This window comes from Triticum aestivum, chromosome 2A (genome assembly GCF_018294505.1).
Source record: "Triticum aestivum cultivar Chinese Spring chromosome 2A, IWGSC CS RefSeq v2.1, whole genome shotgun sequence".
Taxonomy (NCBI): domain Eukaryota; kingdom Viridiplantae; phylum Streptophyta; class Magnoliopsida; order Poales; family Poaceae; genus Triticum; species Triticum aestivum.
Window position 1 is genome coordinate 623983571 of NC_057797.1, and position 27799 is coordinate 624011369.

Genomic DNA, 27799 nt, shown 5'->3' on the forward strand with positions numbered 1-27799 from the left:
TGTAGATACGTTGGAGACATATCAGCATCCCCAAGCTTAATTCCTCATCCTTGACTAGGTAACAACAGAAATTTTGATGTGGAATGCTACCTAACACGTCTTATCATGTAATTATTTTACAGTACAAATATTGGGAAGCGATGATTTGTTCGATATCAAAAGTGATAATATGTATGAATGCTAGAAAGTAATCATTACTCTTCAAAAGAACACTAAAGAATGTTATCCCTACTCATTTAATAATGTAAGCATGGCATAACTCGGTCTTCCTAGCATAAAGTATAAATCACGAGCACTCCGGTGCCAAACCAAGCAATTGTATCTTAGTTTTTCTTGCTTCAGATTTTTCAATCTCACCCAATACATGAGCGTGAGTCATGGACTTAGCACTACGGGTGGCAAAAAGAATGATGGTAGAGGTGTGTACGGGAAGAAAAAAGTTTGACAGAGTCTCGCATCGGCTCGGCGGATCGTTAAGCAGTGGAGAGGCCTTACAATCGATATCAATGCGAGGAGTAGGGTTTGCCATGCAATGGATGCACTAGAGTTATAAATGTATGAAAGCTCTCTATATGAAACTAAGTGGGTGTGCATCCAACTTGCTTGCTCATGAAGACCTCGAGCATTTGAGGAAGCTTGTCATCGAAATATACAAGCCAAATTATATAATGTAAAAAAATCACACTAGTATATGAAAGTGACAAATCAAGGAACTATCTGTACGAAGAACATGGTGCTACTTTAAAGCACAAGTGTGGAAAAAGGATAGTAGCATGCCCCTTCTCTCTTTTTCTCTCATTTTTTCATTTTTATAATAATATCATGAACATCATCCCCACTTTTTCGTGGACTCAATAGTCTCCATCATTCTTTACCTCACTGGGAGGATGCTTTAATAATTGTTATCACACTTTTAATTACTTACAACTTGATAAACTAAAAAATGACTCTATATGAATGCCTCTCCTAGTGTATCAGGATGTGCAATGATCTAACAGAACATGTATAGCAATAATGAACGGTGGCTGTGCCACAAATATCATGTCAGCTCTATATGATCATGCAAAGCAATATGACAATGAACACTCAAGTCATGTGAATAGTAACGGTGAAAGTTGCATGGCAATATATCTCGGAATGGTTATGGAAATGCCATAATAGGTAGGTATGGTGGCTATATTGAGAAATGATATAATAAGGCTTATGTGTGATAGAGCATATCATATCATGGGATTTGGATGCATTGACAAAGTTTGTAGCACTTCTCGAGGTGAGAACGGGCAATGCACGGTACCGAAGAGGCTAGCAAATTATGAATAGGTGGGAGTGCTTATGTCTACAAACTCACATTGGTCATAAAGAACTCATATACTTATTGCGAAAATTGAAAAGCCCTCGAAGCAAAGTACTACTCACATGCCCCTAGGGAGGAGGTTGGTAGGAGTTAACCATTTGCGCGCCCCCGGTCGGGACAACACAAAGGATTTTGATCAAGGATAAATTACACTCAGACTTCCCTGCTATATTTGGAATATTTGAATATGATGGACATTCCAATGTTGATAAATGTTGCATATGCATATATGCATATTTGATGAATGAATGGAGAATCAAGAGTGAAGAATGCATAATTCAATATTGATGATGAATGAATGTTGTTGAATGAATGATGTTGATATTTGATGATTGAATGTTGTTGATATCACTTGATTATATTTTTTGTTTAGTTAGTACTATATTTAGCGGATTATATGCATATAGAATGAATGTCGATAAATAAATGTTGTTGTCAAAAATTTAACTTGAACTGGCAACTGTTTTAGGAGAACCCTTAATCCGAACATCGGCACTAAGTACACCATGCTTGACCCTGCGTTCGACAACGATCATCGCACACGTTTTATCGAGAATGGAGCGATAATGACTATAGTCAAGTTCTTGCAAAAAAATTGGCTTTGCAAAAATAAGTTACTAACTATTTTTCATCTAAATTTTGGCAGATGCTACCACCATTGCATATGAAGGGTCACGCGAAAGCATGCCAGATGCATACGACATCCACTACGAGCCATACTTCAAGAGAGCTGGGCTGCTGCCATTTGTGCTTTAGTTCAAGCGTGCGCCGCACACGCTCGTCCACTTAGCTCTCACAGCCTTGGCAGACCATTGGCGACCCGAGAGGCATAGTTACCATCTCCCATGTGGTGAGATGACAGTGACCCTCGAGGACTTCGGCATGATCACAGCCCTACCGCTCCAGGTACGGGCTCTCACTGGGCGAGTGGGGAGGAACAACTGGCGGGAGAGGGTTGTCATCCTCATCGGTGATTGTCCCACCTCCATCTGTCATGAGGCCTACGGCATGGTGGATAATCAAACATACGGTATACCTCTAATATGGCTCTTTGCCAACCAGTCCGGATGCCCACAAGATGCCGACGCCCGGACCGTGGAGCAGTAGGTAAGGGCCTACTTGCTGTATCTCCTTACAGAGGTCATGTTTCCAGACTGCTCGGGGAACACTGCCCTATGGATGCATCTGGACTTCCTGTCCATCTGGGACGTAGGGTACAGCTGGGGGTCTGCCGACCTAGCGTACCTATACCATTCGGTAAGAAGTTATCTCCATATTCGTTTATGGACGTATGTATGCTTCTTTGAATTGCGTTATCTAATCATTAATTGGCATTTGTAGCAGGATGACGCATGTAAGAGGACTGGAGCTACGTTCGTATGTGTGGATGTGCCTGGGCCCTCTCGATTTCGATGTGGGAGCGATTGCCGGTGGGTCATCCTGAGAAACTTAGACGGCGTCCATGGACAGATTATGGCAATGAAGGCGACAATACTCGATACTTGACCGTAGTATACTCTTGGGACATCGTTAAAGTCTTCACAGACAATGCCACTGTATTGTACAAGGCCTTCACCAACGAGCTGGACAACCTGGCATATCACTAGGTAAACTACTTGCTGGTGTTTTCTCGTAGCCACTTTCATGGTTACTTACCAATCCTTCTGCAGGTTAATTGATGGCCATATCACGAGAGAGTCTGGGGTCAATACCTATACCCGCCTACCGCCAGGCTCGTTGACGGAGGGTTGCATAGCCTACCACGAGGACGGCTGGCGGCAGGGTGCACTGCGTACGCACAATTTCCCCCCTCCCTAGATACAGTACAAGTTTGTGGGGTTTTTTAGGGGGGGGTCCTTCCTACTGGCACCCACTTTGGCAGTGAGGTTTTACATACCTATCGCCCTCCAATCATGCATGTCTGGCGGTAGGACATTAATCTACGTCAGGCCCACCCACCAGATGACGGTGGCTGCCGTTAACCCTACCGCCAGGGGCCTCGGCAGTAGGCAGTTATATCCTAGTGTCATCAACCCTGACGGTAGGAGATTTAGATTTTTTTTTACAAGTAGGGTCAAATCTTGCTCAAGTTTCTCAAAAGAGTCAAAACACTGATTTTGGCCCAAGTTTTTTTTTTTGAGAAAATGATTTTGGCCCAAGTGGCACGCTTGTGTGTACTCTCAAACCTCTTTCAGTAGTCGGCAAAGACATGGGCCTGTGTCACTTTAACATAAAGGTGAAGCAGTTATGCTATCTCAGGCGTACTCTCTGGCGAGTAAATCACTTTCTGTCAACAGTAACATACTGGCAGACCTGCCGGGAGAGATAGAAAAAAGGACTGCAGATGAAAGTCCATTTTGATAATGCACACAAAGGGACGTGTCTAAACATTTTGCTCAAGGCTCCAAGCCTCCAAGCCAAAGGATCAGAGAATAACCGTTTCATTTAATCCAGAACTTCGTGTTGTGACACAGAATCAGCCCTCGTTGCACAAGCGAGTGGAAAAAATTGTGACTGAACTTTCAAAGTTACTTGCCTAGCAACGCTAAGCCTGAAACATGGAACCTGGAGAACTATGGAACGCTTTGGATATCCTGACACGCTTTGTATACCCTGATAAGGTGCTGTCACCCCTGCAATAAAATAAAATAAAATAAAAATGATAAGGTGCCGTCACAGTGGTACCCTAGTACTCCTGCTCGTTAACGAGGCCCTGTTGCCACGAATGGCATCAAATAGTAACTCGGATACAGAGTACAGATCGAAGCAACTAATAATGCTGGCAATCAAATGCACGATCCTACGGAGATCCTCTTCCGTAACAGCACAGCGGTACAGCAGTGCTCCCTACTCGGTACTTAAGGCCCTGTTTCCACAGATTTGGCATCAAATAACTCAGAAGCAGAGTACAGCTTTGAACCAAAAGTAGCAATCAAATGTACGATCTTACGGACACCCTTTTCATTCGCCATTTAGATCTCTTCCATCGTATGAATATGCTCGCACGTGAGCCATGACAGTACCGAGTTTGATCGACGATCTCCCCAACAATCCATCCAAAGGGCACAAATGAAAATGGCCAACGCTGTGACGATGGAGTAAAAAATTTCAGCAAGAACAAGTGAACTTCAACATGTACCATTACAAACAATAGCTTGAAGCAAACTTCCTTTTTTACTGAACACTGATCCACGAGACTGAAACACAGAACACTGAGAGAGATATACGTCGACTGCTACATAACAGGGGGAAACAGGGCACATCCTACTTAGCAGAAGCAAAACACAGGCTGCATGCATGCATGCACACTGACGGCCATCATACTACTCCTCTACTGCCACGCATGCGTCCATGTTCCAGAAGGCCAAAACGCTGAATCCGCACGCCATGTAGTGCGGTTCAGGGGCGTCCGACGGTGCAACCGGACCAGGCGGCGCTCAGCGGAGGACGCGGCTGCAGAGGCGCGACACGTCGGACGGCTGGACGGGCTTCAGCAGGAAATCCTCGGCTCCCTCCTCCAGGCACCTGACGGAGCCGAAACGTGTCAACGAGCAGGAAAACGAACTGCATGCATGCTACTAGAGCTGCTACCACCGAATAGGAAAGAATATGGCATGCATGGGAGGGAATATGGCATGGAATAGATACTGACCTGTTGATCCTTGTAGGCACGTTCTCCGAGGACATGATCACCACGGGGATCTCCCTCAGCTTGGACGACCCCTGCATGCATCCATCACATTTCCATCGTCATCTCAAACAAGTATTCATATTCCTATACATGCATGATTTATCATGGAGTTTGGCAAGGAATAAAAGAATGTCGTGTGATGTATTACCTTGACCTTCTTGAGGAGCTCGTAGCCCGTCATCTCCGGCATCCAGTAGTCGGTGATTATCATGCTCACATTGGCCTCCTGCGACGCCCAAGAACACACAGTTAAGACACATGCAAAAAGCACAAAAATATCCGAAATAAAAGGGACAAATTAAGGTTCGAGGAAGATCACATACGGAGCCAAGAAGCTCCAGGGCCCTCTTCCCGCTGTCCACGGCGGTCACTGCACATCACATGCACGCACACATCTCGTCACAAATCCACGACAAGAAGAACAAGAAGAAGAGATCGAAACGGGATGTGATCTCGTCGATTGCTCACCGCGGAACTTGGAGCTCCGGAGGATGCCGGAGATGACGGCGCGGTCGACCGAGCTGTCGTCCACGGCGAGGACGTGCGGCAGCGCCGCGCTCCCCTCGCCGACAAGGCCCTTGAAGCTCGCCATCTCTACCTAGGACTACTATGCTCGGACTGGGGAGAGAAAGGGAAAGAAAAGGCCTTTGGAGAGCGTCGCCACCCTGCCCCTATATATAGCCGAGGGCGACGAGGCCGCGGCACAGGAGACGGCGGGGCGGAAAAGGCGAAGACGAGGAGGCCGGGATCGCTGACCGGCCACGCGCGCTCTGGCCCTGGCCCCGAGGGATATCTCGGCGAGGGTGAATCCAAGATACGGATACGGACCGGGTGCGGCAGGATCGTGGCGTGACGCATGGACGCCTGGAGCGAAGCATGCCGCCGCTGGCCGCCTGGCATGCACCAGCACCACGAGGGGTATGCATACGCATGATGCAACGCACAGCGGCGGCCAGCAGCGAACCAAATCTTTTGTTGCTGCAAACAGGAGTGCCGGCCTTTACTCCTTTCTTGACCGGCGCGGCGCCGTATCTCTTCTCTTAAATGGGTTATTCATGGCATTGGCAGCATCCTTCGTGCCTGTCTGTCTCGCTTCTCCATCATCCCTCTGTAAACAAATGCTGTGCAGGTAGCCGGTGTGTTCATTTACTGGATCCACGGCGCGGGTGAGATGACAACAGTATAACTACGGCACCGTGTACTTCAGTAGTACCGTAATGGAAGTGGCAGTCCTTGATTATGCGGCGTATCTCGAGATACGGCGTGATCTCCCGACTAGCTGGCGCGAGGCCGGCCGTGTTTCTGCCACAGTGATGGCGTATATGCCAGCATCAAAGAGTGGATTCACGCCACTATTTACTTCCAAACTGAGTTGATATAGGGCATCTCCGGTTTTTGGATGGTGGTAATAAGTGGAATAACGCATGCATGCATGCATCGGTGCATGTATGGTACTACTCCATTTACGTGGACGCATGTACAATGTGTCCTGAAATGCACTCACTCAGCCGGCACGCACGGCACGTCCACCTTTACTCCCTGTCTAGGCTTTTTGGGGTGCCATGCATCATGCGTATGCATGCATTGATGCATGCCAGCGTTGTCGTCGTCGTCGCTATCTATCCCGCCGGGAGAATAGCTCCGGCCGCGACTGCGAGCCATTGAACTTCGCGTCTCTTGCACCGATGTGGCGAACTCACCAATTTATGGCCTCTGCCGACTGCCCGGTGCGTGGCCGCTGGCTCCATTGCGAGGTCGCCGCCTGCCTACGACGACCGGCCGGCTGGCGGCTGCGGCTGGCTACACCTACGCTACACGCTACGGCATGCAGGCATGGGCCCTGTGGATTCGTCTGCCAGGGCGATCTTGGGGAGATTTTGCACGAGTTCCGAGGGAGATCTTTCCCCGACTCGCCATCCTTATCATGACGTATGCAGTCACTCGGCCGATGGGGTGCTTGCACAAGCAAAAGTACTCCTTGCTGCCAGTAGCTTTTCTTTGGTCAAACGGAGCAGTAAAATAAAGGCCCTGTTTGAATCATGGGGTTAGAGCTAGTTTGGGTTAGTTTGGAGCTCAAATAACCCAAAAATATTCAAACAGAAAGGGTTAGGCCTTTTTTGGTTCATAGGATAGGATTATCATAAAAATAGGAATCTTGTAGGAAATAAGATACCATGTATCTCAAATCCTATGAGTAGGAATAGGAAACAAGATGTCATTTGGTTGACACCAAAGAAATTTTTCCATTGGGTCTACGCTTTTTTTTATTTTCCTATGAAATGTGGAGGATAGGAACCAATCCTATGTAGGAATAGGAATCCATTCCTATGAACCAAAGGGCTTTAAAGGAAAAATTCTATAAGAATCCTATCCTCTAGAATTCCTATAAAATTCCTCTAAACCAAAGGAGGCGTGGGTTAGTTCCATCTAACCCAACTATCTCGGTGGAGAGGTGTTTATTTGGGTTAGAGTGGGTTAGAAAATAACTCTAACTCTAAGGCCTTCTTTGGATTGGAGGATTTTCATAGGATTTTCACGGGATATCAATCCTCGGGATTGTTTCCTATGAAACGCATTTGGGTCACAGGATTGGGTCATTAACATTCCTTAGGATTGGGACTCCAAGGTGCTGATTCCAGAGGAATTTACACATGAGGTCCGATCTCTGGAAAATTTCATAGGATTGGCTATGGCATGGCAATCAAATCCTCTATTTTTTCTATTCCTTTGTTTTACAAATCCTGTGACCCAAAGAAGCCGTAACTGTGTGTCCAAACAGGGCCAAAGATACTAATGGCAACAATGACAGCCGACGCAGTGAGATGATTTGATGGGCAGACCAGGCTTTACGCAGAGCAGCTCTAGACGCACGCACTTGAGCACCTTCAGAGCTGCACGAGTAAACAGTACACGGTGCAGGCATGGCTCTGCCGCTGCTGGTGAACGGTGCAAGTACTCTACGCATGGACTTGGTCAGCTCATTTAGTTTTGGCGTTTGACCTTTTTCCTCTCTATGGAGTGTACCGGTGGCAGTAGCAGGAAGGAAGCAGTGGGTTTGCGTGGGGCAGGCCGTCTAGACGGGGATGAAATATGTTGACGCACGCTACAAGCCGATACTGCATCTGACTCAGGCCAGGTGCTCACGCGCGCGACGAGCGTCTTGCGTCGTACACAGTGAATTGGACCCTGAAAATGTCCCATCGGCCTCTCCATCTCTTTATTAACCTGGATGACTGATGGACTGAGGGGTCAGCCCGCCGCGCATAGATCGTGCAACACCACGCAAGCAGGCCAAAACGGCTGTCGCACGATTCGTCTCTGCGCGGCTGATTACGCCATAGTAGTCCTGGTTGTGAAACGTTTTTTTTGTGGGAAAATGCACGGCATCAAATACGAGTGTGGTTATCTCATATATATATATATAAGGATACACATAATACAATATACGGGGTATACATAGAAGCTACATCTGACATTATCTAACATCATCCCTCAATCTTAACTGTGACATGAAATACAAAGTAAGTTAAGATTGCGCCTACAACCTTTAAACTGAGGTTGTGGAAGTGGCGTCGTAAAGATATCAGCAAGTTGATTTTTGGAGAAGACGAACTTGATATGAAGAAACTTCTGTGCAACATGTTTCCCCACAAAGTGACAGTCAATTTCGATGTGCTTGGTACGAGCACGAAAAACTGAATTAGATGAAAGATACGTCGCACCAATATTATCACACCAAAGAACCGGTGGCTGCTCTTAAGAGATTCCCAACTCTCTCAAAAGAGACTGTACCCAAATGAGCTCACCCATGGCATTGGCAACCGCCTTATACTCTGCTTCAGTGCTACTCCGAGAAACTGTGGCCTGGTTGCGCGCACCCTAGGCGATCAAGTTGTGACCAAAGAAGACAACATAGCCTCCCGTTGATCACCGATCATTCAGACTTCCATCCCAATCAACATCAGAGAATGTCGAGAGGGCACTTGAGGAGGTAGACCGAAGATGCAAACCATAGGAGACAATATGAGAGAGATAACGCAGTACGCGCTTCACAACTGACCAGTGTGAAGTCCGAGGAGCATGAAGATACTGGCACACACGATTTACCGCATAAGAGATGTCCGACCGTGTGATAGTAAAGTACTGCAACCCCCCAACAATACTGCGGTACTCTGTAGTATCATCTGAAGGAAGCAAGGCACCATCCAAGGCTGATAACCGATCAGTCGCAGACATAGGGGTGGTAGCATGCTTGCATCGCAACATACCAGCACGCCACAACAAGTCCAAAGAATACTTATGCTGAGTAAGAGTCGGGCCAGAAGGAGACCGTGAAACCTCCAGACCAAGGAAGTAATGGAGAGCACCCAGATTCTTGCCAACAAAATGACCACTCAAAGCAGACATCAAACGATTAACAACAATCACTGAGGAGCTGATAAGAACAATGTCATCAACATAAAACAGCATGTACATAATAACCTCAGGATGATGGAACATGAACAGAGATGTGTCAGCAGTGGATGGAGCAAATCCAAGACGTCGAAGAACCGAGCCAAGTCGGGCACGCCATGCACGGGGAGCCTGCTTAAGTCCATAAAGCGCCTTAACAAGATGAGACAAATGATGTGGATGAGCAGGATCAATAAAACCTCGAGGTTCCCGAATGTAAACCTCTTCCTCCAAGGCCCCATGGAGGAAAGCATTCTAAACATCAAGCTGATGCAGAGACCACCCTTTGGCAACAGCCAAGGACAGAAGCAGACGAATGGTGATAGGTTTGACAACTTGACTGAAGGTGTAACACCCTCGATGCGGCTATATCTCCCACGTGTCGAAGCATGACTTAGAGGCATAACCGCATTGAAAGCAATGTCGCAAGTGAGGTAATATTCACACAACCCATGTAATACATAAGGGAAAGAGATACATAGTTGGCTTACAATCGTCACTTCACACAATACATGAATAAAGCATTACAACATCCAAATACAATCAAGGTCCGACTACGAAACCAAAATAAAAGAAGACTACCCCAAAAGCTACACAGATTCCCGATCGACCCCAACTGAGCTCCACTACTGATCAACTAGAACGAAACAACACAAAGGACAAGATCTTCATCGAGCTCCTCCTTGAGCTTGGTTGCGTCATCTGCTTGGTAACATCGGCACCTGCAAACTGGTTTTGGAAGTATCTGCGAGTCACGGGGACTCAGCAATCTCACACCCTCACGATCAAGACTATTTAAGCTTATGGGTAAGGTAAAAGGTATGAGGTGGAGCTGCAGCAAGCGACTAGCATATATGGTGGTTAAACATACACAAATGAGAGCAAGAAGAGAAGGCAAGGCACGGTCGATAAAACTATGATCAAGAAGTGATCCTAGATCAACCTACGTCAAGCATAACTCCAACACCGTGTTCACTTCCCGGACTCCGCCGAGAAGAGACCATCACGATTACACACGTGGTTGATGTATTTTAATTAAGATCAACTTCAGGTTTTCTACAACCAGACATTAACAAATTCCCATCTGCCCATAACCGCGGACACGGCTTTCGAAAGTTCAAATCCCTACAGGGTGTCCCAACTTAGCCCATCACAAGCTCTCACGGTCAACGAAGGATATTCCTTCTTCCAAGACATTCCGATCAGACTCGGCATCCAGGTTACAAGACATCTCGACAATGGTAAAACAAGTCCAGCAACACCGCCCGAATGTGCCGACAAATCCCGATAGGAGCTGCACATATCTCGTTCTCAGGGCACACTCAGATGAGACATCCTACGAGTAAAACCAACCCTCAAGTTACCCCGAGGTGGCCCCGCAGTCTACTCGGTCGGACCAACACTCAGATGAGCACTGGCCCGGGGGGGTTAAAATAATGATGACCCTCGGGAGCGCGACTCCCAAGGGAAAAAGAGGCTAGGTGGCGAATGGTAAAACCAATGTTGGGCATTGCTGGAGGAGTTTTATTCAAGGAGAACTGTCAAGGGGTTCCCATTATAACCCAACCGCGTAAGGAACGCAAAATCCGGGAACATAACACCGATATGACGGAAACTAGGGCGGCAAGAGTGGAACAAAACACCAGGCATAAGGCCGAGCCTTCCACCCTTTACCAAGTATATAGATGCATTAATTAAATAAGAGGTATTGTGATATCCCAACAAGTAAACATGTTCCAACAAGGAACAACATCTCCATGTTCCAACAAGGAACAAACTTCAATCTTCACATGCAACTAACAACGCTATAAGAGGGGCTGAGCAAAGCGGTAACATACCCAATCAACGGTTTGCTAGGACAAGGTGGGTTAGAGGCTTGGATTAACAATATGGGAGGCATGATAAGCAAGTGGTAGGTATCGCAGCATAGGCATAGCAAAAGAGCGAGCAACTAAGCAAGCAAAGATAGAAGTGATTTCGAGGGTATGGTCATCTTGCCTGAAATCCTGCAAGGAAGAAGAACGAGTCCATGAAGAAGACAAACAAACGTAGTAGAATGGGTCCTCATAAACGCGACGTTATCGGAACCAACCCGAATAAGCAACACCGGAAAAAAGCACAAAACATTATAAACAACCAACACATGAACATGGTATGATATGCGGGATGCGGTATGTGATGCATATGCATGATTTGGAAAGGAATTATTGAACCTGGCCTCAACATGGAAATCCAAGAGTGCCATTGGAAAGTTGAGGTGATTTCGGTTGAAATCGATATAAAGATCACCGGAATCGGATGCACGGTTTGAAAATGGCAAGCAAAACAAATATGGCACCGGTCTGCGATAAACAACAAGTGACCAACTAAATGCATCAAGATAAATATGCTACAACACTCAAACATGACAAAACAATACATGGCAGGGATCCACTCATGATGCTTGAAAAAATATGAACGCTGAGCTACGGCTAATTCATCCATTAACAGGTTCAAACAAGCATGACAAAAGTGCAAATGATAACAGGATTCAGACTTAGTGAAATTAACACAAGTCTGGAATTTATCATCAGGAAGCACACTTTAGAGCATGAAAACTACATGCTACAGGAACTTAACATGGCAAAACAAGGAATGGCATGAGGCTACTCAAAGCACTTAACAAAAGTCCCTTAGTGACCTTGAGCCAAAAGGGATCAGATAACACAATTGCAAGCATTTGAACATAGCAAAAACATAAATAGATTCAGACTTAGTGAAAAACTGGAGCATGCAAAACAGTTAGCGAGTAGGCATGTTTACGAGCTCGATGCACTCACTACAGAGCATGGCATGACAAACTAAGCATACACCCATCAAGAAGACATGACATAGGAGCTAGACATGGCAAGAACAACAACATAGCATGCACGGATTAATAGAAACATCCTCGGCAAAATCGCTAAACATGTCAACAATCTGCCAGGATTCACTTTATAGCAAAAGTAGCTCTCGATTGACTCAAGCTAGGTTGCTCCATAAATGCAAACAAAGACATGGATGGATAGAGCACCACAATGTTAACAAAACATCCTTATTGATTATCCTCAAAAGAGGCACGGATCACTAGGAAACAACATGAACATATGCCATAACGACAAAATCAGGACAAGGACTTGGTGAAATTCTAAGTCCCTGAAATCAGCATTACCGATTACGCTACTTTGCAAGCTTGTGCTAGTCACCAAAACACCACAAAAAATACATGGCAAGCACCTCTGTAAATATGGCATGACATATAACAAAACACATGTAGAGCTCAGGATCATATCATGCACACATTAGACATGGCAAAAATGACAAATATCTATTTGATGAAACAGATCTGGCAAATTACTCACATAGCCCTCTTCCAACGATATTTTGGGCATCAAGATGAGCTCAAATGAAAATAATGCAACGAGATGAAATGATGTACTCGTTGAGACGAACATTTTGATATGCTACACGCATGAATCGGAGCAATGGGTGATGAGTTATGATGTGATGAACATGGGCATATGAATCTGGAAACTTTGGGGACTTAGTGAAAAACTACCTCCGCGAAAAGTCAACCCGGGACGGGACGAATCGGGACGAGGAGATCCGGGGAACAGAGAGCCGTGTTTGGATCGCCGGCTTGGTGGATCTGATCCATCTCACTTTGGATCCGGCGCGGGGCAAACTCCGGCGAACCTCCGGCGAGGCGCGGAAGCCGAGGCGAGGCGGTGCGGCGAGGCAGCTGCGCGGCGCTGCGTTCCGGCGAGGCAGGCGGGGAGGCACGCCGGAGGGGAGGCGCGGGCTCTCAGGGTAGGCCGACGAGGCACATGGCGGCGGAGACATGAGCTCCCGCGGCGGCGGCGGAGCTTGAAGGCGCTTGTCGGAGGCGAAGAACGAGGCGGCGGCGGAGATGACTTCCGGCGGGCGGGAGCGCAGGTGGCGGGGACGACCCTGCGCGGGGCGGCGACCGGATGGGCCGGGTGGGCCCGCGATGGGCTCCGCCGAGCCGCGCGGTGGGAGGACGCTGACTGGACAGGTGGCGCTGTCCGGTTGGTGGAGGGCGGCGGCCGGCTGACATGGCGGCTCGCCATTGGCTGGAGTGAGGTGGCTGCGGGGCGTCGGACATGTCTGGTGCGGGAGGAAGAAACGTCCGGCGGCGCGAGGAGGACGAAGGTTAGGGTTTCATCTGCGCGAAAAATCCGGGAGGCACACATATTTATAGGTAGAGGGAGCTAGGAGAGTCCAAATAAGGTGCGGTTTTTGGCCACGCGATCGTGATCGAACGACCGAGAAGATGGAGGAGGTTTAGATGGGTTTTGGGCCACTTTGGAGGGGTGTTGGGCTGCATCACACACGAGGCCTTTTCGGTCCCTCGGTTAACCGTTGAAGTATCAAACGAAATCCAAATGGCACGAAAATTGACAGGCGGTCTACCGGTAGTAAACCAAGGCCGCTTGACAAGTCTCGGTCCAATCCGAAAACTTTTAACACCCGCACACGAAAAGAGGTAGAAATGGGCACCGGGTGACATAGGAGCGCTGGTTTGCAAAACGGACAACGGGGAAAATGCTCGGATGCATAAGACGAACATGTATGCAAATGAAATGCACATGATGACATGATATGCAATGCATGACACGCAAGCAATGACAAGGAAACAACAGCGAATAACTGGAGGACACCTGGCACATCGGTCTCGGGGCGTTACAACACTCCACCACTATGAGAGGATCTTGTCCCGAGATCTAGAATGGCACCGGAGGGAAAAACGGAAGAGAAAGAGGGGAGGTAAAGCTAAGGTGCTTCTTTGACAAACGAGTGAAACCAAAGAACCTTGAAAAGCTTAAGCCATTTCGAGAGAAAAAATACAACGGATATGACGGAGTTGAAAAACACTCCGTTAGAAAAGAGGAACAAGGAAGAACAACTTTGGGCAGCACTCCGATTGAGAAGGGATGCAAGGCTTGATAAGGCGAAAAGAACTTGAGCAAAAAGGACAGAACACTTTGGTTAAATGGATAAGCAAAAGAAAGAAGCATGATCTTGACAAAACAAAATGATGGGTTGAAAAGAGCAACATCGCAGTGCCTCCGGAAGAGAGAAATAGAAGATAGATCATTGAGATAAAAGAATGTAGAAGAAAGTTCCAACTCCTGCTACAGAAGAGCTTGAAAAGGTATCCTTAGGAGAAGGGTCGAACGGAGTTGTTGGAAAACCAACAACGAAAAGAATAAGCTTGATATGGTCTTGTGGAATACATCTCAAATTCTGAGGTGACAACCTACCACTCACGGGAAAAAGAATTGGATTGTTAAGAACAAGTAGACGAGAAGCTATCTCACCGAGAGGATAAATGAAGAACTTGGATCATTGATAAACACCATGAGAGCGACACTCCTTAAAGGAAAACTTTAGGTGAAATATAACCCAAGATAATTCCAATGAAGAGATTGGTGGATTTAAAATACCTCATCTTGATAACTTGTGAAACACGAAGTACGAAGGAAAATTATCAAGAATGACATAACACCACCTCAAAAGATATGCGTGAAAGAATTTCACTCCAGATTGCAAGATGAAGAAAACTTTTCCTCCTCTGACAAGAATCTTGATGAACACTTTGAGAAGGAATTACGTCCTTGATGAACCACCATGTAGAACCTCCATGAAGAACTCCGGTACAAAAAGGATGATGAAGACGGAAGGAAAAAGAAGTTGAGAACACAAGGTGAAACCTTGAAATGATTTAGATGGATCTCCGTGACGAAAAATAATAATGAGAGAGCTTGGAACTCCAGGAAAAGAAAGATGAACAAATGAGATCAAGAATTTTGATGAACCTCCCGAATAAGGAATTGAATCACTTGGAAGAAACAAGAATAAGAATTACATTATGCTTATCCTTCACCAATTCAAATTGATGACAAGCAATGGAATTGGCATACTACTTATTCTCGTAGAAAGGATTAAGCGAGATATAGCACAAACTTGGGAAGGTCTTCGACGAATCCACCGGTAGGATTGAAAACAGCAAATGAATTGATATGATACCAAGAGGAAAGGAATCTTGAATGAACCACCGTAAGAATTGAAATCGATCAGAAGAAAATATTGAAGCACCGGGAAGAATTAACAATTGAACGAAGATGTTTGAGAGAATTTAGATACACATGAACGCAGAGATCCCGAGCTGGGAAGAGAATACTTGGATGATGCACCGGTACAATTTGGAGAATGATTACTGAAAGCTGAGAATGAATAAACCTGAATTGATGGACTCCGGATAATCAAACTGAGAAGACTCTTGAATTGCTCTGGATAGGTGAAAAGAATTCTCACAATCAAAACAATTATGAGAGGATGGCCTCAAACTAGAACCACAAATCTCTGAGAGAACGGATAGGATATGGAGGAAATACTCTTCTTCGGTCTTCAAATACAGAGAATGACGACGAGAAACACCACCAAGAATTGTAGAGGCACTCTGGAATTAAAATTGGAAAAAGGTTGAACCAACGATGAAAAGAATTTGAAAGATCTTGGAGAAAGACATAAGACTAATGATAATTCATTCTTATGTCAAACTTCAAAAATAATTTGAGAATACCTCCGGGAAAATAAGAAGAGTCAGGTAAGATCCTGGGAAAATACCTGTGGGTTAGGGCCCACTCAAAAGAAACACTGTAGAACAATTTAAAAGAGAGAATGCACCGGTTGAATTAAATGGCTTGAATGAGATAACAACCTCGAAATAGGTTGAACTAATCTTGAAAGAAAATACGAGCCTTCTGAGATATCTTGAGCACTCCGAAACAATAGAATAACGAGAGGTGAACGATGAAGAATTGCACCGGCATAAGAAAGCATTGAAAATGAGGAAAAGGTATGATCAACAAAGCTTGACTTGAATCCACCGGGGAAGAAAACGAGTGAAGAGTGACGAACTTGAAGCTCCGTTAGAATCCTCATGAGAACCACCGGGTAAGAACATTGAAAGAAAAGAAAGAAGAGACTTCAGATGAATAAGATGGACACTTGATCAAGAAATCTGAGTCCTTGAATAAAAAAGGTGGTTGGGTGGGAAAACAAAGGCAGCTTGGGATGAATGAAATAAACACCTTTGAGAAGAACTGAGATTGGATCTTGCAAATTTTGAAGTGATCAGATCCACTTGAAGGGAAGCTCACCGGTTGAGAAGAAATTGAAATGACAACTCGATGATCGAGAAGGATTAGTATTCACATAGAAATGTGAGAACACCGCTTAGGAAGAGGTATGGAATCAACATTTGACTTCGAAGCAACTCGAATACCACAACTCAAAAGCAAAACAAAGGATTGGCTTGCAAGATAAGCTGGAACAAACATATGATAGAGATTTCGTCCGAAGTTTTCCTGGTGGGGCCTACACGGGCTCGATCATACAACACCATCATGTACAAGGCAGTGCACATGACATACGAAGTGTCCCTGAGTCGGCATAGCCAAGGACTCTTTAAGACAGAACGAGACCACTGTAAAACCAACAGTGGATAGGCGGACCACTAGACGTCGAACCCCAATTTCATATCATACATCTGCCGGAAAGATATCCTAAGAGCTACTTGAATTCCCACTTATAAACTCCCGAAATTTTCCGGTTATGCAATCAGGTGTTGGGGATACAGGGGAAGCATAATATCTCACCCAATTCTAGCAAATCCTACATCCAGCTGTATCCATCCTTCAACACATAACCAAGAAACCTTCGGAAATCGTCTACCTCAACCTTCGAAAAGCATCCGTTATACGAGTTATGGCAATACTCCCGAACTCCCACCCCAGTACTGGGTGGCATCGAGGTTATCTCACCAACAATTGCATAAAACAGATTTTCGATGTCGGCGAAACTAATCTCAGGTATTCCAGAATTGCAACGACAAAATTGTGATGACAACACCTCGGAGCTCAACTCCCTGGGACACTGCCACAACGCCTAAATGTCAGGAGGCACCAAGAACAATGTTCTCGTCACAAATCGATCGGAATGATTCCAAGATACCCGCGTGATCCTAAATTTTTTTAGTGAAATTTGAGAAGAGAAGAGTCAAAACTCTACGTCAGGATGCCTCACCAGAGCGATGAAGGGACTGAGGAGTAAAAAGAATTCCTAACTCTCCGATATATATAATTCCTAAATGACTCAAAACATTTTTTAGACTCGATAACGCCAGCGATTTGATCAAGCAGGGGGCTCCTAAGGTCGGGGATGGCTCTGATTACCAACTTGTAATGCCCTCGATGCGGCTATATCTCCCATGTGTCGAAGCACAACTTAGAGGCATAACCGCATTGAAAGCAGTGTCGCAAGTGAGGTAATCTTCACACAACCCATGTAATACATAAGGGAAAGAGATACATAGTTGGCTTACAATCGTCACTTCACACAATACATGAAAAAAGCATTACAACATCCAAATACAATCAAGGTCCGACTATGAAACCAAAATAAAAGAAGACTACCCCAAAAGCTACATAGATCCCCGATCGACCCCAACTGAGCTCCACTACTGATCAACTAGAAAGAAACAACACAAAGGACAAGATCTTCATCGAGCTCCTCCTTGAGCTTGGTTGCGTCATCTGCTCGGTAACATCGACACCTGCAAACTAGTTTTGGAAGTATCTGTGAGTCATGGGGACTCAGCAATCTCACACCCTCGCGATCAAGACTATTTAAGCTTATGGGTAAGGTAAAAGGTATGAGGTGGAGATGCAGCAAGCGACTAGCATATATGGTGGCTAAACATATGCAAATGAGAGCGAGAAGAGAAGGCAAGGCATGGTCGATAAAACTATGATCAAGAAGTGATCCTAGATCAACCTACGTCAAGCATAACTCCAACATCGTGTTCACTTCCCGTACTCCGCCAAGAAGAGACCATCACGGTTACACACGCGGTTGATGTATTTTAATTAAGATCAACTTCAGGTTTTCTACAACCAGACATTAACAAATTCCCATCAGCCCATAACCGCGGGCACGGCTTTCGAAAGTTCAAATCCCTGCAGGGGCGTCCCAACTTAGCCCATCACAAGCTCTCACGGTCAACGAAGGATATTCCTTCTCCCAAGACATTCCGATCAGACTCGGCATCCAGGTTACAAGACATCTCGACAATGGTAAAACAAGTCCAGCAACACCGCCCGAATGTGCCGACAAATCCCAATAGGAGCTGCACATATCTCGTTCACAGGGCACACTCAGATGAGACATCCTACGAGTAAAACCAACCCTCAAGTTGCCCCGAGGTGGCCCCGCAGTCTACTCGGTCGGACCAACACTCAGATGAGCACTGGCCCGGGGGGGTTAAAATAATGATGACCCTCGGGAGCGTGACTCCCAAGGGAAAAAGAGGCTAGGTGGCGAATGGTAAAACCAATGTTGGGCATTGCTGGAGGAGTTTTATTCAAGGTGAACTGTCAAGGGGTTCCCATTATAACCCAACCGCGTAAGGAACGCAAAATCCGGGAACATAACACCGATATGACGGAAACTAGGGCGGCAAGAGTGGAACAAAACACCAGGCATAAGGTCGAGCCTTCCACCCTTTACCAAGTATATAGATGCATTAATTAAATAAGAGGTATTGTGATATCCCAACAAGTAAACATGTTCCAACAAGGAACAACATCTCCATGTTCCAACAAGGAACAAACTTCAATCTTCACATGCAACTAACAACGCTATAAGAGGGGCTGAGCAAAGCGGTAACATACCCAATCAATGGTTTGCTAGGACAAGGTGGGTTAGAGGCTTGGCTTAACAATATGGGAGGCATGATAAGCAAGTGGTAGGTATCGCATCATAGGCATAGCAAAAGAGCGAGCAACTAAGTAAGCAAAGATAGAAGTGATTTCGAGGGTATGGTCATCTTGCCTGAAATCCCACAAGGAAGAAGAACGAGTCCATGAAGAAGACAAACAGATGTAGTCGAATGGGTCCTCACAAATGCGATGTTATCGGAACCAACCCGAAGAAGCAACACCGGAAAGAAGCACACAACATTGTAAACAACCAACACATGAACATGGTATGATATGTGGGATGCAGTATGTGATGCATATGCATGATTTGGAAAGGAATTATTGAACCTGGCCTCAACATGGAAATCCAAGAGAGCATCTGGAAAGGTGAGATGATTTCGGTTGGAATCGATATAAAGATCACCGGAATCGGATGCACGGTTTGGAAATGGCAAGCAAAACAAATATGACACCGGTCTGCGATAAACAGCAAGTGAGCAACTAAATGCATCAAGATAAATATGCTACAGCACTCAAACATGACAAAACAATACATGGCAGGGATCCCCTCATGGTGCTTGACAAAAGATGAACACTGAGCTACGGCTAATTCATCCATTAACAGGTTCAAACAAGCATGGCAAAAGTGCAAATGATAACAGGATTCAGACTTCGTGAAATTAACACAAGTCTGGAATTTATCATCAGGAAGCACACTTTAGAGCATGAAAATGACATGCTACAGGAACTTAACATGGCAAAACAAGGAATGGCATGAGGCTACTCAAAGCACTTAACAAAAGTCCCTTAGTGAACTTGAGCCAAAGGGATCAGATAACACAATTGCAAGCATGTGAACATGGCAAAAACATAAACAGATTCAGGATTAGTGAAAAACTGGAGCATGCAAAACAGTTAGCGAGTAGGCATGTTTACGAGCTTGATGCACTCACTACAAAGCATGGCATGACAAACTAAGCATACACCCATCAAGAATACATGGCATAGGAGCTAGACATGGCAAGAACAACAATATAGCATGCACGGATCAATAGAAACATCCTCGGCAAAATTGCTAAACATGTCAACAATCTGCTAGAAAAAGTAGAGCTCGATTGACTCAAGCTAGGGTGCTCCATAAATGCAAACAAAGACATGGATGGATAGAGCACCACAATGTTAACAAAACATCCTTACTGATAATCCTCAAAAGAGGCACGGATCACTAGGAAACAACATGAACATATGGCATAACAACAAAATCAGGACAAGGACTTGGTGAAATTCTAAGTCCCTAAAAACAGCATTACCGATTACGCTACTTTGCAAGCTTGTGCTAGTCACCACAAACACCAAAAAATACATGGCAAGCACCTATGTAAATATGGCATGGCATATAACAAAACACATGTAGAGCTCAGGATCATATCATGCACACATTAGACATGGCAAAAATGACAAATATCTATTTGATGAAACAGATCTGGCAAATTACTCACATAGCCCTCTTCCAACGACATTTCGGGCATCAAGATGAGCTCAAATGAAAATGATGCAATGAGATGAAATGATGTACTCGTTGAGACGAACATTCTGATATGCTACACGCACGAATCAGAGCAATGGGTGATGAGTTATGATGTGATGAACATGGGCATATGAATCTGGAAACTTCGGGGACTTAGTGAAAAACTACCTCCGCGAAAAGTCAACCCGGGACGGGATGAATCGGGACGAGGAGATCCGGGGAACAGAGAGCCGCGTTTGGATCGCCGACTTGGTGGATCTGATCCATCTCACTTCGGATCCGGCGTGGGGCGAACTCCGGCGAACCTCCGACGAGGCGAGGAAGCCGAGGCGAGGCGGTGCGGCGAGGCAGCTGCGCGGCGCCGCGTTCCGGCGAGGCAGGCGGGGGGGCGCGCCGGAGGGGAGGCGCGGGCTCTCGAGGGAGGCCGGAGAGGCACATGGCGACGGAGACACGAGCTCCCGCGGCGGCGGCGGAGCTTGAAGGCGCTTGTCGGAGGCGAAGAACGAGGTGGCGGCGGAGATGACTTCCGGTGGCCGGCGGGCAGCGCGTGGCGCACCGGGTGGCGGCAGCGTGGGAGCGCAGGCGGTGGGGATGACCCTGCGCGGGGCGGCGACCGGATGGACCGGGCGGGCCCGCGCTAGGCTCCGCCGGGCCGCACGGTGGGAGGACGCCAGTTGGACAGGTGGTGCTGTCCGGTTGGTGGAGGGCGGCGGCCGGCTGACGTGGCGGCTCGCCATTGGCTGGAGTGAGGTGGCTGCGGGGCGGTGGACATGTCCGGTGCGGGAGGAAGAAACGTCCGGCGGTGCGAGGAGGATGAAGGTTAGGGTTTCATCTGCGCGAAAAATCCGGGAGGCACACATATTTATAGGTAGAGGGAGCTAGGAGAGTCCAAATGAGGTGCGGTTTTCGGCCACGCGATCGTGATCGAATGATCGAGAAGATGGAGGAGGTTTAGGTGGGTTTTGGTCCACTTTGGAGGGGTGTTGGGCTGCAAAACACATGATGCCTTTTCGGTTCCTCGGTTAACCGTTGGAGTATCAAACTAAGTCCAAATGGCACGAAACTTGACATGCGGTCTACCGGTAGTAAACCAAGGCCGCTTGACAAGTCTCGGTCCAATCCGAAAACTTTTAACACCCGCACATGAAAAGAGGTAGAAAGGGGCACCGGGTGACATAGGAGCGCCAGATTGCAAAACGGACAATGGGGAAAATGCTCGGATGCATGAGACGAACATGTATGCAAATAAAATGCACATGATGACATGATATGCAATGCATGACATGAAATCAATGACAAGGCAACAACAGCGAATAACTGGAGGACACCTGGCACATCGGTCTCGGGGCGTTACAGAAGGTATCCTCATAATCAAGACCATACCGTTGTTGAATGCCTTTAGCCACCAACCGTGCCTTGTACCGCTCAATAGATCCATCAGATGCTTCTTTACCTTAAACACCCACTTGGAGTCAATGATGTTGACACCAGACACAGTAGGAACCAAGCGCCAAGTATCATTCCTCTGTAGTGCTTGAAACTCCTGCTCCATGGCACTGCACCAATGAGGAATCCAAAGAGCCGCCTGAAAATGTCGAGGCTCAGCAGTGGGGTCAACATCTATCTGTGCCATGCACGCCGCAATCCAAGAAACCGTACCATCAGTGCGCTCCATCGGCTGAACAATACCAATCCGACCGCGCGTATGAGGACACAGAACAACGGTAGGTTGCGGAGGTGGCGGCGGAGATTGGGTCGATGAAGATGACGAGGACGACGCAGACTGCTCCCCAACGCAGAACCAGTCACACAGGCGACCGGCTGGGCGAGGAAGTCGACTGGGGCGAGGACGCCGCTCGGCCGATGCGAGCGGGGACGCCGGCTCTAGCGTGGACGCCGGCTCGGGCAGCGCATTGGGAAGCCTGTAGTGCGTGGTTCGGCCAGCCCCGTCGACAGGCCAGGTGACGGAGGGACATCACGAGTGGGCTCGGCGAACATCCGAGGGGACACGGGCGGCTGCTCATCCAGAAGCTCAAGGCGTGCTCCGCGCCCAGTACTTGCACCATGGTTAGGTAGCAACAAGGGAGTATATGCAGCATTAACAAATTGACCAGGCAAAGGTAAAGCAGATTTCTCAGGTGCAGTGGGAGTGGTGGAGGTGACCGGAACTGCGGAAAAAGGAAAAACATTCTCATCAAATACCACATCACGTGAGATGTAGACGCGGTTAGAGGGAACATGAAGACACTTGTTCCCTTTATGAAGAGAACTATAACCAAACACATGCACTGTTTAGACCGAAACTCCAACTTGTGTTGGTTATATGGACGAAGATGTGGCCAACACGCGCAACCAAAGACCTTGAGAAACATATAATCAGAAACTTCATTCAGCAAGAACTCAATTGGTGTTTTCATCTGACGGAGTCGTGTAGGGAGTCTGTTAATGAGAAAGCATGCGGTGGAAAATGCATCACTCCAAAACCAAAAAGGGACGGAGGCATGAGAAAGTAAAGCAAGACCAGTCTCAACTATATGACGATGCTTATGCTCAGCTACACCGTTTTGCTGATGTGTATGAGGACAAGACACATGATGTGTAATTCCAAGCTTATTAAAGAATCCATTGAGGTTGTGATACTCACGACCCAATCGGATTGCACATGAATGATTGTATGACCGAGCAAACGCTCAACATGCTCTTTGAATTGTAAGAAAACATTAAACACATCACATTTGCGTTTAAGAAGATAAAGCCAAGTAAACCGACTGTAACCATCAATGAAACTGACATAGTAATTATAACCCCTAACAAAGGTTTGGGCATGGCCCCATACATCCGAAAACGCAAGTTCAAGCGGTTTATAGACTACATGACTCGACTCAGAAAAAGGAACTTGATGACTCTTGCCTTGCTGATAGGCATCACAAACTGCACTAACATGTTTATTTGACACTACTGGAAGCTTATGATGAAGTACATGGCGAACAATGGGAGTGGCAGGATGACCAAGGCGCGGATGCCAATGTGATGGAGACACATGAACACCGCTGTAAGCACTAGGAGCTGGTGGCACATCAAGTGCATAGAGACCATTATTGCGCAGTCGACCTCTAAGGAGTACGGCCCTTGTGTCGCGGTCCTTAACAAAAAATGAAAAGGATGAAATTCAGCAAGAACATTATTATCATGAGTAAGTTTAGGAACTGAAAGCAAACTATGTGAAACAGAGGAAACACGAAGGACATTAAGAAGACGTAATTGTGTGGATGTGTAAAAAGTAATGCCCGACCAATATGTGAGATTGCATACCTTCCCCATTAGCAGTGCGAACCTGATCGTGTCTACGACATGGCTCCTGTGTAGAGAGCTTGGCCATCTCACTCGTCAGATGATTGGTAGCTCCCGTATCCATGTAGCAAGATGCATCAACTGGATAGGAAGGAGTATGCCCCTGGTCATGACTCTCCAGGGCAGCCTGCTTCTTGTTACCCTTGCCATTGTTCCCGATCCCCAAGAAATCCTACTTGAAGCGATAATGACAATGGGAGGCAAGGTGACCATCAAGTCCACACAACTGGCAGGGGACATGAGCACCACATGAAGGCAGCACGCACGGACTCGACCTCCCATGGAGGTAGTGGTGTTCCGCGAACTAGGCATGGTCGGCGGAGGTTTACCACCAGTTGATGGCTTGTAGGGCTTGCCCTTTCCACACGTTGCAGCGTTGGCGGAAGGGAAACTTGGCATAGAGTAGCGAGCCTCGATGCACTATTCCGTAGCAAGGAGACGCGCGTACAACTCACGTGGCTGGATGGGAGTGTCACGACCATTGATATTCTCCACCAAATTATCATAGTCATCACTCGGTCCATTGAGCACATAGGAGATGAACTCCTATGGACCAAGCGCCTTGCCAATGGAGGCAAGTGTGTCAGGCATACCCGTCACTTTGTTGAAGTAGTCGGTGACTGTGAGATCATGAAGCTTCACCTCCCCAAGCGCAGTGCGGATGGCGTGAGCCCGCGCCTGAGACTGCGAAGCAAAACTGGTATGAAGAGATGTCCACGCGTCCTGTGATGTAGCGGCGAAGATGACCAGTGACGAGAACCCCTCCATAAGAGAGGACTGGATGACAGAGAGAATGACCTGATCTTGAGCCACCCACGCATGAAGCCCCGGACGGTACGACGGTGGGCACGACAGAGTGCCATCAATAAACCCCTCCAAGTAGCGGTTGCAGAGAAGTGGCAAGACCTGAGCACGCCATGACAGATAGTTATCCATCGTCAGCTTCATCAGGATGAGATGCGCAAAGTAGAACGATGCATTAGATGCACCATAAAAGCTCGGGGGTGAAGGACCACTCGGTACCATGGATGAAGCCACCAGCTCCGTCAATGGTCCACTGTGGGGCGCTCCGTATGAAGCGGGCGCATTATAAGGAGACGCGGTCACCGTGGCTGGCGGGTAGGCGTAGGCCAACGGGATAGAAGGGACGTAGAGTGGCTATAGCGCAGATGAAGCCGACCATGGACTGATCGAGGAAGCGCCGTAGGAGCCAGCCACCGGCGGCTGTGGCGGGTGCAGGACGCCACCATAAGTAGTGTACAGGTGCTGCTGGATACCCTGTGGCGATTGTGGGATGCCACTGTGCGCCTTGTGCGGGACGCTACTGTGTGCCGTGTGTGGGACGTCGCCCGACTGCATCCGAGGGACGTCGCCCGACTGCATGTACGGGACCCCAACCGGCTGCATGATAACCCACAAGTATAGGGGATCGCAACAGTTTTCGAGGGTAGAGTATTCAACCCAAATGTATAGATTCGACACAAGGGGAGCCAAAGAATATTTGCAAATATTAGCAATTGAGTTGTCAATTCAATCACACCTAGAGATTAATTATCTGCAGCAAAGTGATCAGTAGCATAGTAATATGATAGCTTTGATAGGAGTGGTAGCAGCAACAGTAACAGTAAAAGTGATAGTAATAGTTTTGTAGCAGTGACAATAGTAACAGCAGTAGTAGTAACTTAGCAAGATCAATATGTAGGAAAATCGTAGGCATTGGATCAACGATTTGTTGGATTATATTCATCATGTGACAGTTACAACCTAGGGCGATACGTCACTAGCTCCAGTTCATAAATATAATGTCGGCATGCATTCCATAAATAGTCATACGTGCTTATGAAAAGAACTTGTATGGCATCTTTTGTCCTACCCTCCCGTGGCAGCGGGGTCCATAAGGAAACTAAGGGATATTAAGGCCTCCTTTTAATAGAGTACCGGAATAAAGCATTAGCACATAGTGAATACATGAACTCCTCAAATTATGGTAATCACCGGAAAGTATGCCGCATATTGTCACTACAGGGTTTACGGATCATAACACGTAGTCATAATAGGTGACTATGACTTGCAAGATCGGATCTAGAACATAGATATAATGGTGATAACATAAATAGTTCAGATATCAATTCATGGCACCCAGGCCCAAAGTGTCAAGCATTAAACATAGCAAAGTCATAACAACATCAATCTCAGAACATAGTGCATACTAGGGATCAAGCCCTACAAAACTAAATCGATTACATGCTAAATCTCATCCAGCCCATCACCGTCCAGCAAGCCTACGATGGTATTACTCACGCACGGCAGTGTGCATCATGAACTTGGTGATGGAGGATGGTTGATGATGACGATGGCGACGGATTCCCTTCTCCAGAGCCCTGAACGGACTCCAGATCTGTCCCCCCGATGAAGAAAGGGAGGTGACAGTGGCTCCATATCGCGAAACGAGATAATTCTTCATCCTCGATTTTTTCTCCAAAAATAGGATTTTATAGCGTCGGAGCTAGGGTCTGCGGGGCCACCAGGTGGGCATAACCCACCTGGGCGCGCCTGGAGGGGGGGGGGCGACTTGGTGGGTTGTGCTCACCCAGGGCCCCCCTCCGGTGGTTCTTGGCTCCAGTATTTTTCTTTATTTATATAAAAAATCCTCACAAAATTTCGTTCCAATCCGAGAACTTTTATTTCTGCACAAAAACAACACCATGGTAGTTCTGCTGAAAAAACATTAGTCTGGGTTAGTTTCATTCAAATCATGCAAATTAGAGTCCAAAACAAGAGGAAAAGCATTATGAAAAGTAGATACGGCGGAGATGTATCAATTCCCCCAAGCTTAAACCTTTGCTTGTCCTCAAGCAATTTAGTTGATAAACTAAAAGTGAAAAAGAAAAACTTTTACAAACTCTTTTTCTTTTGTTTACATAAATAAGCTTAAGTAGCACCCAGGTTTTCAACAAAGATCATGACTATGAAGGAGATATGCCCTAGAGGCAATAATAAAGTTGTTATTTTATATTTCCTTATATCATGATAAATGTTTATTATTCATGCTAGAATTGTATTAACCGGAAACTTGATACATGTGTGGATACATATACAAAACACCGTGTCCCTAGTAAGCCTCTACTAGAGTAGCTCGTTAATCAAACATGGTTAAGTATCCTAACCATAGACATGTCTTGTAATATGTGTTGGGGATATAACTACTAGATATAACCCGCCCAGGAGGGGCTGGGTCATGCCACTGGCGGCTTAAGATGAAGAGGCCCAAGAAGAGATGAAGATGGCAGTTCATAGAGCAAGCTTATTGAAGGCCCAAGACCTGGGGACGACTTGAGGCCCATGGGTGTGAGCCGCCATATGTTTAACTTGTATTGTAAGGCAAGCTTAGTTAGTTACCGAGCCGGACACGTTGTGTATGAACCGGCCGGGACTCTGTAAGCCATCGGGCATCAACCTATATATAAAGGGTTGACCTGGTGGCGGGTTAACTCAAGAAAACAATCAGTCGAGAACTAGGTCAAGCCTATTCGCTCCCTGGTAATCGAAACCCAAGCAATACAACGTAAAGAAGGAGTAGGCTTTTACCTCGTTGAGAGGGGCCGAACCTGGGTAAACTC

At 46.7% G+C, this 27799-nt stretch overlaps 1 protein-coding gene across 1 annotated transcript; it reads right to left on the reverse strand.

Moving 5' to 3' along the window:
• Nucleotides 1–4509: 4509 nt before the first annotated feature.
• Nucleotides 4510–5778, reverse strand: LOC123185740 (two-component response regulator ORR5). The gene is made up of 5 exons (XM_044597569.1): nt 5514–5778; nt 5369–5415; nt 5194–5271; nt 5007–5077; nt 4510–4879 (listed from the first exon to the last, which is right to left on the reverse strand). Exons 1-5 carry the CDS (start codon nt 5635–5637, stop codon nt 4792–4794), a joined length of 408 nt encoding a protein of 135 aa, XP_044453504.1. The 5' UTR covers nt 5638–5778; the 3' UTR covers nt 4510–4791.
• Between the last annotated feature and the right edge of the window lie 22021 nt (nt 5779–27799).

Coding starts and splice junctions, on each gene's coding strand:
- LOC123185740 (XM_044597569.1), bottom strand. CDS start 5,637: ATGGCGAGCTTCAAGGGCCTTGTCGGCGAGGGGAGCGCGGCGCTGCCG. Junction 5,416..5,513: donor CCGGAGCTCCAAGTTCCGCG/GTGAGCAATCGA, acceptor TGTGATGTGCAG/TGACCGCCGTGGACAGCGGG. Junction 5,078..5,193: donor AGCTCCTCAAGAAGGTCAAG/GTAATACATCAC, acceptor GGATGCATGCAG/GGGTCGTCCAAGCTGAGGGA.